The 13,026-nt window shown below is 40.1% G+C and overlaps 1 protein-coding gene across 12 annotated transcripts in view; it reads left to right on the plus strand.

The window, feature by feature from the left end:
* The window catches only part of osbpl8 (oxysterol binding protein-like 8), a 112,128-nt gene that overhangs the window by 56,334 nt on the left and 42,768 nt on the right, over window positions 1–13,026 (plus strand). For 5 of the 12 annotated variants that reach the window (XM_023282862.3, XM_055006403.1, XM_023282858.3 and 2 more), the window contains 2 exons: window positions 2,247–2,283; window positions 5,360–5,530. In XM_023282862.3, the coding sequence (XP_023138630.1) occupies window positions 2,247–2,283; window positions 5,360–5,530 (208 nt within the window). Of the gene's footprint in view, window positions 1–385; window positions 570–2,246; window positions 2,284–5,359; window positions 5,531–11,539; window positions 11,738–13,026 lie in introns of those variants that run through there. The other 7 variants (XM_055006410.1, XM_055006408.1, XM_055006411.1 and 4 more) reach the window with 4 other exon arrangements.

Below are 13,026 nucleotides of genomic sequence, written 5' to 3' on the forward strand. Positions count from 1 at the left end.
CTGAGCCAAGATTAAATTACAAAACCACTTTCTGGATGCCTCTCCACAAAGCATTAGTGCTCGACCTCTGACGTTCAGCGAAAGTTTCCTAATCCCTTTGCCTTATTGTTGTAAGCAGCTCTTAGTGTTTCTATCTTCTCAGACAGTGACTCTCAGGGTTCTAACCAATCAGCACTTGGCGATTTGATTTCCCATTCCTGATTACCTGAGCAATATCCAATCAGTGGCATAGTTTTCTTTGTCTTTCTCCTTACTGAGCTGTTTGTGGCCGTTTGGTCTGTCTGGGGATTAGACGATCACGTCCTGCTCCGGTTATGACCATGGCGTTGAAGCTGCCCACTGCAGCTGTACGGATTGGCAACATGGGTTAATTAGGGTCTTGTTAAATGGCCGTTTCTACACAAACCAGAGCCAGACGTCTTCCTAAGGGTGGCAATGTTTGGACCATACCGCAGTGTGTTGGTATGTTGTGAGTCTGAGAGATGGCTGTGACTGTGGCTGAAGAGAAGTAGTGAAGTTGCTACTGTTCCGCTGCAGAGATGTTGCTTGCAGGATCGAGGATAGCCGCGGTGAGCAAACCAAATCATAGCCTCTTCCTTTTTCGACCAGCTGTTAAGTGCTTCTGCTCTCTGTGGTGAACAGAAGGAGGGTGTGTGACCATGGCTTCTCAGCAATGATTGCTACTGCCGTGTGAATTAGACTTAATTAATAATTAAGTAAATTAATGTAATTAATTAAATAATAATAATAATTATTATTGTTGTTATTGTTACTATTATTGTTAGGCCACTTGAGCCTGGATGAATCCTTCTGATGTTCATTATCACATCAGTTTTCTTCTCGTGCCATCATGAATTTGATGATCAAATACTTCTCTACGTAGCATATGTTAGTATTTTACATGTTAACTGGTACAGTAAAGCTGCTGAATATTGCTGACTAATCCTCAGGATTTTAGCATTGTCTTGTATTCCCAAAATATTCATAGACTTCGCATTAGGCAAAATTCTCTAGAACTTACCCAGTTTTGCAAATATATTGTTAATGCTTGCTCAAGGTGGTTCTAAACATTTCTGATAAAGAGTCAACTCACATGACACATGAGCTGTTTCTGCTTCTTTGATTGTTTTCACCTCTCTCGTAGATGGCCACAGTTTTGTTTCTATTTCTTTAAAGTTTATTCAGCAGTTGATAAAGTCCTGGCTTTGTTTCCAGCTTTTTCTGCTCTGTTTATTACAGCCATGTGTAACATAACAATACCACATTTGACAATACTACATTTTTACTTCAAATTTACTTGAAACTTTGCTTGAGAGCATGTTAGTATGCTGGCCTTATCATTTTGCTCATAGCGCAGTCATGCATAGTTATGAACATGATAAAAATCTAATTGTAATTCATTTATGTTTGCTTCTTTTAAGGCATGACTTTATGCATCACAATTAAAACAGCAGTTAGTAGATTAATCAGTCTCTGTTAAAGGCTTATGAACTATTTTGATAACTGTTTTGTCAGTGATTTTTGCAAAAAATACCATGAACTTTTTGATTCCAGCTTGTCAAATGTGTTTGTTTTGTCATCAATGATTTAGCATTATATTTTATTTGGCATTTTTTAGGTAGAGCAAATAATAGAATGTTCCATAATGAAAACAGTTGTTAGGTGCTATATTAAAGTGCACTGACATAGTCTATTATTATTTTTTCCATACTGCAACTATTGTTGAAATATATTCTAGGATGTTACAGGTTTAATACAACATTATGTGTATTTGCCGTGCAGTCCCGTCATTATCCATTTCTCTTGTATTACCCAGTTGTCTGTCATTCCCTCACTACCCCAATCTCGTGTCAGTTTTGTGTTAAGTTGTGTCTTCCATCAACATTTTGGTTAAACTAATGTCTGTTTTTTCTTTTGTTTTCTGTCTCCTGTCTCTTCTTTTTTTTATTATTATTTGTTGTCGTCCCATGTGGCTGCGGCTTCTCCCACTGCTGCTGATGCTGATGCTGATGCTGCCCACTATCACCAACCCTGCTGCACGCAAACCTACCACTGCCAACATCTGGTCAACAACACATGGTGGATGCCCTTCCTCCCTTCCCCTCCTTTAATCTTTATCCAAAAACCTCTGACACACTTCTTCCAATCCCTCTCACTCTCTTTCTTGTCTTCTATGTTTTCCCCTCTTACTTTTTTCTTGCTGTTTTTACTTTTCTTTTTCTGTCTCCACCCTTCTCCCCTGCTAGCACCATGCAGAGTTGAGAGAACACCATGCCACCTCCGGTAAGCCAGTGACCTTTCATAGGAAGGGCTAAGGGCAGTGCAAAAGGGCCAGCGCTGGTATTTAGGCCTAGGAACACAAGGGAGAGTATTTGTTTATAGCAGCAAATAGAAGCTAATAGTAATGAAACCATTTTCTGCTTTTCCATCTGACCAGTGTTCATATTTTCCCATGGTGTTGTATGTTTGAACTCATCATAGGCTCCTGCCAGAAAGTTAATTTCTCTAGCAAAGGTCCACCTGTAGAAATAAACCATAAATTGCAGTTTATCATTGGAGAGGAATTTGCATATAGCCTTTTTGACTTCATTCTGCATAGCACTTTTTAAGTTTGTCAAGTTGCATAGGCTATCTGTAGCCCCGCTGTGCAGTCATGTGAAAAAATAGATGCATAGAATAGTGGAAATTGTTTCGTCTTTGACTTATTTGCAGAAAGAAGCATTTGATCTCCTTTGAAACTGCCTACAAAAAAGTAAAAACAAGTAAAATTGTCTTTTTGCAATCATTTATTCATCAAAAATGTCAACGGATATAATATTCTTTTGTGAAATAAGTAAATACAATAATCTATTTTTGCCTCACAAACTTGTATTGCCCTCCTTTATTAAAAATGTTAATGGTTACCTCCAAAATTCCATGAGCTGCAAGACTTTTGAAGGCTTTTTTTGAACATACTGCCCATTTCACATGATTTCATTGGGCTGCAAAACGTCAAAACTAGGCCATTCCTTAACCCTCCATGTCTCCTTTTACTGCCATTTCTTGGTGGATTTTCTAGTGTACTTAGGGTCATTATTCTTTAATAGGTCCACTTCTAGTTCAACTTTAACTTATGGGCAGATGGCCTTCCATTATCTTGAAATGGGCTTTGATGTGATGCAGAACTCTTTGCTGAATCAGTGACTGTAGGCTGTCCAGTCACTGACATGGCAAAGCCACACCAAACCATAACATTTTCACCAACATGCTTTGCAGTTTGTATGAGGTTTGTTTCCTGAAAAGCTGTCTGTAGTCTGCTCAAAACATGTCTATCATCTCTGTGCAAAACACAACTCCATCTTTGATGCGTCTGTCCAGAGTACATTAGTTCAAAAGGCCTGGTCTATGCTTGTAAATTCACTGGCAGACTGCATTTTTACTCTAATGTCTGAACAGCAAAGTCATTCTCCCGAATCTCATGCAGGTAAAATTTGTGCAATCTCTTTCTGAATGTAGATGCAGCATTTGACAAAAAACTATTTCAGAGATACCTGCAGCTCCTGTGATGAAGTTTTGGGGTTGTTGAGCTGAATTTTCTGGGGCAGCCAGTCCTTGAACACCTTGGCAATTGCTGGAAATCTGCACCACTTTCAAATGATTTTCTCACAGTGAAAAGGTTTATCTGAAATATCTTGTCATATCTTTGGCCAGACTCAAAGCCAGCCACAACAAAAACTTTTTTTAAAGGCCTTAGAGAGCTTTTTAGATCTTGGCATGATGACGCAAAATACCTAAATTGTACAGAGGGTGTCAGACCTGAGATGCCAGATTTTTATCAAATTTAATTATGAAAAGAACTGCAAAACACTTATTTTATGTGTTATCTGTTTATCAAAATCCACTGTTTCAAAGAGGATCAAATCTTTGATTGTCCAGATGACTCAAATGCCAACACTTTTCATGAGATGTACTTCGTACTCAACATGGCTGTACTGATATATGGTGAATCTAAACTTGCAATAGCTCACAGACATACATACAGCTCAGTTTCCACAAGTCACACAACAAATCAGCTGCTGAACACACACTGCTGTCTGATAGGATAGGCAGAGGCTGACGTCACTGAATTATGATTAGGATTATGTAGTATCTTTGTTGCCACATGTGTCTGTGTGTGTGCATATCACTGCGATTCACCAACATTCATGCAGTATTATTTTGCTCTGTAACTTCAAGATATATATCATAGTGCAGGATTGAGGAGCTCGCTTATTTGCTGAGCTAAAAAGGCAATCATACACCCTAGTGCATCTTAAGCTAAAGTCACAAAATTGAGTCCCAGCATACCACCTGCAGTTGTCAGGATGTACATATAAAACAGCATAAATTGGTATTTGGGAGGCAGATAAAAACAGAAATAGAATTACAGTTTAGTGTGAGGTATATTCTACTAGTTGCCAGCCACAATAAGCCAACAGCACAGGAACTAACTTTGTGTGTGAATGCTAATTAGCTAGCAAGCAAACAAGATTAAAAAGGACATGAGGACACATAATGGTGGTGCAACACATCCCACTGGAAAAGAAGGACCAAAACTACACATTTAAAATTCCAGGATCACTGTCCTGTTCACAATCTTATTGTGAGTACATCCAGCTGGTCATAAATAAAGCACATTCATCTCTGAAATATAAGAGGTTGTGTTGCTAGAAAGGTATTTGAGTTGATCTGACAGCTGCAGAGGTCCAAAAGCATAAGTTATTGAATGTGCAGTATATATTGTTGTGCACTTTCTTAATCAGTATACTAGTTTATTTGAAAGCTGTCAAAAAACAATAAATCTCCTCTTAGCTCGCTGTTGATGTTTTTGAACTAAAACAGATTTGTGTTTTATCCGAACTGCTATTCAGATCCACAGCGGTACAAAATCAGGGAGTGACTTGATATCAAAGATAAACTTGTTTTTTCAATTTCACACATTTATTTTGGTCCTCATCCAGAATGATCTCCCATCGCTAAGCAATAACACGGCTGCTTGCTTCATTAGCACTGAATAAACAACCTGGAGTGATAAGAGACAAACATTCATACTCAGGTTATCAGCGCTCACCAAACTGCTTTTTTCCAATCATAAGACCTGGATGAAAACAAATGTTATGTAAGCTATCAAAAAAGAGGTTATGAAACAGAAGGCTGCACGTAGCAGATGCTCCACAAGAGGGCTGTCTGTAGATGTTGTCTGATGTGAAATAAGATGGCAACATGTCTGATCTGTCCTCTCATGTCTTCCCTTTTCATGTGTCACCTCCCCCACTATATTCATCTACCTCTCTGTCCCTCTCTATCTCCCTTCCCTGGTTCCCTGTCTCTCTGTGTGTAGCTGCCATAGTGTGCGGGGATGACACCGTGCTTCTGACCCCAGGCAGGATGAGCCAGCGCCAGGTGAAGGAGCGGGACAAGGAGAGGGAGAAGGAGGCGGGCCTCCAGACCCCCAACAGGGAACACGTTGCCACCCCCTCCACCCTGAGCCCGGGGGTCAGCTACAGCCATGGTAAGACGTGTACTTCTACTTTCAGTTTGGGTTTTTTTGTTTGTTTGTTTGGTTTGTGCCGTTGGGTTGTACAGTAGGTGACATGAGACAAGGAGAGATAAAGAGGGATAAGACATGCAGCAAAGATGCAGAAATCAAACCGTACATGTGACTTATGTGGGGTTTTATTAACAGATCAAAAGTGCCGTTATACAGCAGCATTCGTTAAGGTTTAATGGATTACTTGTACTTCAAAATATGCTCACGACTTGCAGGATTTGTACCGCTATGTCGTACGTTGTCACAAAAGTAATTAATTATCCCATATAATAAGAATTTAATCACATTCACATTCTATCATATATTTCTGACTGAAATTGCACACAATACAGGAGAAAAGAAAGCATTGTGGTAGAAGCTACTGCAAACTGATCAATAGTGGCCAGGGCCTTAAATTGCTTCTACTGCAGAGAGATAAATAAAGGCCTTTATTTGACACATACCTGTCTTTTGAATATCTTTCTATGTCATAATAATAAATAATAATAAATTTTATTTATAAAGCGCTTTTCCAAAAGCTCAAAGACGCTGTACATAAAATACAATAAGATAGAACAAAACAGATAATTAAAATCAGTAGATAGTAAACAAGTTCAAGATAAAATACAGAATCACTTAAGGAAAGCAGATCTAAAAAGGTGAGTCTTTAAAAGGGATTTAAATGTGGTGAGGTTGGTGCAGTCACGGAGGGCATGGGGGAGTGAGTTCCAGAGTGTGGGGGCGGCAATGGCGAAGGCTCTGTCCCCCCAATGTCGCCGGCTGGTCCTGTGCGGGATGGAAAGGAGGTTTGTGTGGGAGGAACGGAGATTCCTGGGGGGGGTGTAGGGGAGGAGCAAATCGGTAAGGTAAGAGGGGGCTAGATTATGGATGGACTTGAAGGTGAGGAGAAGCAGTTTGTACTGGATGCGGTGTGAAATGGGGAGCCAATGGAGGTTCCGCAGGACGGGTGTGATATGGTCGTGAGAACAGGTTCGGGTGAGGAGTCGGGCAGCAGAGTTTTGAATGAGTTGAAGTTTATTGAGAACTTTGGAGGTGGAGCCGAAGAGAACGCTATTGCAGTAGTCAAGGCGGGAAGTGACGAAGGCATGAATGAGGGTTTCAGCGGCTGAGAAGGAGAGGAAGGGGCGGAGACGGGCGACGTTGCGGAGATGGAAATAGGCAGTTTTGGTGATCTGATTAATGTGGGGTTCAAAAGTGAGGTTGCTGTCAAATATCACACCGAGGTTGCGGATGTGAGCAGAAGGAGATAGGGTGGTGTTATCAATGGTAATGGGGGGGTGGGGAAATGGTGTGAGTGATTTAGGTCCGATAAGGATGAGATCAGTCTTGTCACAGTTTAGCAGGAGAAAATTTTTCCTCATCCATAAGGCTTTGGTTAAATCACCCTGTGATCTTCAATACTCCTTTTTGCCTTGCTGTTTATGCAAATGCACTACCTCCTCATTGTTTAACTGTTGTCATGGCAACCACTGAATAATGTACATTTTTACATTACTGCAACTACTTATTAATAAACACCTTTATTCCCTAATTTTCAGCACATTGTATTGTAGTTTTGGGCACCTCCAAATATTTCTAACTGCACGGACGGAGATGCGGAAAGCTGGCAGAAGAACAGGAGCTCCTAGTAGCAGAAGTTCAGAAATACAGGCATTTATACGATTCATCACACAGAGATCACCGTGACAACCAGGATATGAACAATTCATGGTGTGAAATCAAAACTAACTGCTAAAATGCAATTATTTGGTAAAATGTCATTTTGTAAGTGGTGTAAACAATGGCAGACTTCTTCTACTCTAGTAGTAGAGTAGACTAGGTAGACATGTGTTTGCGATACACTGCCCCCTTCAGTTTGGGAGCAGACACCGCATGGAGTATAAAGTCACACGTAGTCTCTCGAGCAGATTTCCAAGCGTCTCATTTCCATGCGGCTCGTACGTGTAGAAAGCATAACCCAGTATTTAGCATTCACTTGTTGTCATAGTTACAGCAATACTGAGACACTGTCTCACAATGATACAGAAATCTTTAACAAATCCGTGGATCAAGACTATAAGCCACATCACTGCCAGAATCTAATAAGGTGGTCCTTGTGTCATTTCTGACCTTCCCTGTAAATTTCATCCAAATCCATTAGTCCATTTTTGAGTAATGTTGTGAACGGACAGACAGACAAACAGATAAACGTACGCTAATCTTGACATAACTCAACTGCGTTCCTGGCTGAGTAATAAAATGCACTTCTGCTAACTTTAGTACGTTCAGTTTTGCGGCTGAAGCCTTACTTGGTCTGGTAGAAGCAGTAGCCTTTAGTGATGTTAGCTGTGTGTGTGTGTGTGTGTGTGTGTGTGTGTGTGTGTGTGTGTGTGTGTGTGTGTGTGTGTGTGTGTGTGTGTGTGTGTGTGTGTGTGTGTGTGTGTGTGTGTGTGTGTGTGTGTGTGTGTTCCGTGACATCTCTGTTTCTCTCTTGTGCTTCTTTTAGACTACAGTTGAACATTTCCCATCATCTCATGCTGTAATTGTGACTCCCTGCTATTGTTTGACAAAAAGTACTTAGGATAGATTTAAAAATCTACTTGCAAATCAAATCAGACAGAGAAGTTTCCTCTGTGACGGATTTGCCTGCGATTAAATTTCTCTCAGATGATCTGATTTTTATGATTCCCTGCACATTTTTTGTGGAGACACTCATTCTAAGCGATGAGTCTGAATGCGAAACTGCAGATCCTCTGCAGCAATTGTCCTGATAAAACACATGAATATTTATTGGTTGATGAATAATCAGAATGACTGTCTCAAAGTGGATCAGTGCAGATGTAGCCATGTATCTGCTAAAATCCTACCTGCACTAAATGCACGACATGTTTAAAATGTCAACTTAGCCTATCAAAGAGCCGCACACTCTCTCTGCATGTGCCACTAAACTTGAAATGGAGCTGCATACTGTATACCTTGAGCCTCTTAACTCTTTTAATCCTCCTTCCTTTGTCTTGTTTTATTTTGGGCGGTGCATATTAGCACAGTAGAAAGGACTGGATATTTTCTGGCCCCAGGACAACTATGGCTGTTTAGTCTTTAACTTTCCCAGACCTGGTGGACAAACATTATCTCATACTCGTATGAGGAGTGGCTCTCAGCCTGTCTGTCTACTCATGCACAGCCATAAACCTGCAGGATAAGCTGTTTTTTTTGATTCTCTGGTACTGATTTTTTTTGTGCATACATTGAACTTTCCCCAACATTCTCATGTATAGATCCTAATTCCATGTTTGAAAATAGCGGTTTGCTCATCATTTTCTGACATTGCTCTTCAAAAAGCCTGTCACCTCAATAGTCATTACTGTGACTATATGGTTTGAAACCATCTCATTTTAGAATATTAGCAGTCACACTGAGGTTTGCATAGAACAGAAAAGGAACAAATCAAAGAGAGGATTCATCACTGTGAAGAAATAAGGATGGATTTGGCCACACAGTCTTACATCACTGGTCATGCAACATGAACCTTGTCCTTATGTTGTAGCACCCCCTTGTGGATTCTGTGCTGTGATTAGTCATCTGCAAGATTTTATCGTTTTGTTTACATCTTTTCAGATAGGTTTAGTTGTATTCTTGTGAGATTCTTTTAAAGATGCAAAGTAGAGATTGAGTTTTAGTTGAAGACTGTCAGACTATGGATGCTGGGAACATTTCTCTATCTCAAAATGTCAGGCATGCATGCTATAAATCATGACTAACAGTATTTAGCCCATAGCTACCCAATGTTTCTCAAGGTGATATTTTACTCCAGTTTCAGAGTCTAAGTCACAGTTAAAGGAACCAGAAAAGCTGCAAAGAAAGACATATGTCATGTTTCTGCTGTTGTGAATCGTAAATGCTCTAACGCTTCTAACCCATGAGATTTTACATTTAGTTGAAAATATTTTGGGGCAAATCTGCTTACATGCCACATGCAAGAAAAGCTGAGTTTAAATGTCTCCATATTTGCAATAGTGGTGACTGCTCTGACTACCTTTTCCACAGTTTTGGTTTTGAAAGCAGCTCCCTACCAGCAGAGGGAGTTAACATTACAGAGAACTCAGTGACTGCCCCTCTGCACTGTATGGCATATGTAATAGACGTGTTTCCTCTCAAGGATCACTTGAGTGTCATCTTATTTGTTTCAGACTTGTCTGATTCATGTGTTTGTGCATAAACTCACCGGATCAACAGACCAATTGGAACAGCTTTATGAAAAGCTTGTGCTGCATCACAGCTTTATAGCTTTCAAATTTTTACCTATATCTGTATTCATATGTATGAACTATAAAATTTGCCTTCTAACATTGTATATAAAGTTTTCCTTTTGGTAAATAGTCCAACACAATGTCCTGTCTAGTTGAATTATAGTAGATAGTAAAATTTTAGAAAAAGCCATAATTCCTTGACTGGTGGTTTCCTGAGGGTACACTTCAAGCATCAGCAAACCTACAAGCATAAGTGGTTATTAATCAAGTTAGCAAGTCATATAACATCATGTAAGCTTTCTCTGACCCCTCAACACCCTACGGTCCAAAATGGGTATCCATGGCAACTGATTTAACTTTAACTTCTACAGCACATTGATTTAGCTGTTGGTCAGAGTTATGACTGTGTGTACTTTTATTTGTTTTTCCTGACCTCTGGTGTGTTTCCTTGTGTTAATCGTTGCACTGTATTTCTCTAAGAAGCACAGACGTTAGAGTCACAAGGTGATGAGTTGCAGTGACATGAAATATCTGAAATTGAGATGAACACTGTAGGAGTTGTGTGAAAATTCACAGCTAAGGTGTGAAGATGGGTAGTTATTTTTGTAACAACGTTCCATAGCTCTGTTTGGTAATTGGTGCTGCACAGTAAATAACAATCACAAATTCATGACAGTGATTCTCACAAGGTCTGTTGAAACATAATCTCATTGATTGGACCACAGCACTGAAGTGCGTCACCTCTGACTAACCCACTTGACACATTTGCATATTCAGCAATCACTCTAAAAGGGCAGTGCTTGAAAACCCTTGTTTACATAAGAATTGACGATAATAATTAAATTTCCCCCTTTATCCTCTCCAGAACAGAATCTGATGAATAAATTTGCAGCAAAACAAATGATGATTTAAGTTTCAAGTGTGTCAGTTGTGAATCACATTATGTTAGCAGTTATTATGTTAGCCTCTACAGTTACATTGTTATTGCTTTTTGAAATAATTTCTATTGAGATCAGTTGAACTTTAGTAGAGAAGAGCAAAGCTGTTGGTTGTGCTTTATTTAGTACTTTGTGATTCATACTGCTTTCATAATGTATTTGGAAAGTTGTTTGGCTTATTTAGTTTAATCTGAGTTTTGTTACATCACCATATACGCACAGACAAACTGTGTCTGTGGTCCGGTTGCCAAGTGAGCCCTCTTTTCTGTATGACTCACTGAGAACAAAAATAAACCCAGGAGGTTGTTTGACAATAATTCTTCAATCGGCTTTGAAGCTGGTCTGTTTTTATTGCCATGTTTTGGCTCGTCTCCTTTCCAGGTAAACAGACAGTCTGCCTCTATTAAAGAGAGGGAAATAGGCGGAGAATGAGTGTCACACAGTGGGGGAGGGAGGGGTAGAATAAAGAGGATAATACAGTGAGAGAACTGAGAAAGAGATTAAAAACAAAGAAATGAAGAAGAGATGAAAATATGTACACTGAAGGGTAATTAGTGTAACAGAGAATAGGTGAAAACCAATGGAGTGTGAGATCAGGTGGGGTCATCATGGATTTAAGCTCAGCTGCTGAGATTATATCCTGTCAGACGGGGTTAACAACATTGAGTGGGCTGGTCTTATCTGCGCCTTCAGCCATTGCCAATCCACTGTCCTTACTTCTGCCTCCGCACTCATCCAATGAGTGGCTGAGCCCTGCGAGGCCTGATCGCTAAGAGGGACAGGGTTTGACAGCGGAGATATGTACCACAGATAACGACAAGGCTGTGGAAGCACAGGAAGACATGGAGGAAATCTCGGCTTCGGGGCCTGAGCTCTGCTCGGACAACCGGAGGCCTGTCTGGACCGACACCACTTGGGTGTAATGCAGGACTGATTTTAGCATGATTCGGGAGATTATACTGCTGTTAACACTTGACCTTGGGACACTTTAGGGAAGCAAGGTACAGTATTAACACGTACCAGCTGTCAAGGTAGTGCTTGTTGGGGTAGCAACAGTGGCATTTTTAGTTTGTCTGTATCATGCTTTCCTATGAGGTTGCTTTCATGAGGACAGAAGGAAGATCACACCAGCACAAAACAACTTTTAATCACCAAAGTTTTAGTGTTTACTGGAACAAGGCCCTTGAGTTAAGCTTTCTGACTGTAAGCGGAGGAGTACAGAGGAAGATGCCTGTAGGCCAGTGTTTTTAAAAAGCCTCTTTGTTCCAAAGCTAATCCCAGGATTACAGGGTCTCCTTGTGGCCTTCATGTAAGACTATAGATGTTTGTCTGCTTGTGGCCTGCTGTCTGCAGTGTATGTATCACTTGCATTGTAAGGTGTCAGCTGAATGGCCACTCACGGGTTACCATGCTATCGTTGAACTATGAACAAGTATAGTGTTGTGTGATTGTGATTGCGTGACGTACAAATCATTGTCCTCTGCTGATTGTAACTTTTGTGCTCCCAATTGTGTTACGATAAGCAAGTTTTATTGCTGATATCAACTTAGAACAGGAAAAAGGATCTACTTTGTTTGCTTTTGTACCATCGCACGCTCTAGAGAAATCACATCTATCAGAGTAACTTACTTTATATAATGACATGTCTGCTCTTTGTAAACAAGACTAAGAGTCTTAGTGACTCTTTGAGGCTGTATTTAGGCACGGCATCACCATGGTAACATGCTCAATGTGATGATATCCACATGCAGACTATTTACTCACCTTAGTTTGTTAGCATGCTCTATTTTGCTGATTAGCACTAAACACAAAGTACAGCCGAGGCTGATGGAACTCCATTAATTTTACAGGTATTGTGTCAGAAGGCCAAGTATTGAATTGGTTGCACTAAATGAAAACTTGACCATTTAATTTTAGTTTATTTTAGTTTTGAGTTTTGTGCTTAATAAATATATTTGGAAGCTACAAGGGAAGATATTACAAAGCTCTGGTTACTGATGAAGAGACAAAGACATAGTTTTGTCTTTTCTGGCAGTGCATCTTCCAGCATCACCTGTATGTTTGCTCTTCAGCTGTGCTACTGTGGTATGCATTGAAAAAGAAGTCTGGGGTCACTGGAAGCTTTTATACAAATCTTTGCTCTGTCAAAATCAACTAACAACACTGCAATTGCATAGTGATATGGAAGGAAAGAATTTCAGCAAAATCAATCAAAAACTTTGGCCCTGCCAATGAAAATCTGCATCTGTATTGGGTTACTTTTCCAGTGGCCAGCTATAGGTCCTCATCC

This window comes from Amphiprion ocellaris, chromosome 21 (assembly GCF_022539595.1).
Source record: "Amphiprion ocellaris isolate individual 3 ecotype Okinawa chromosome 21, ASM2253959v1, whole genome shotgun sequence".
Lineage (NCBI taxonomy): Eukaryota > Metazoa > Chordata > Actinopteri > Pomacentridae > Amphiprion > Amphiprion ocellaris.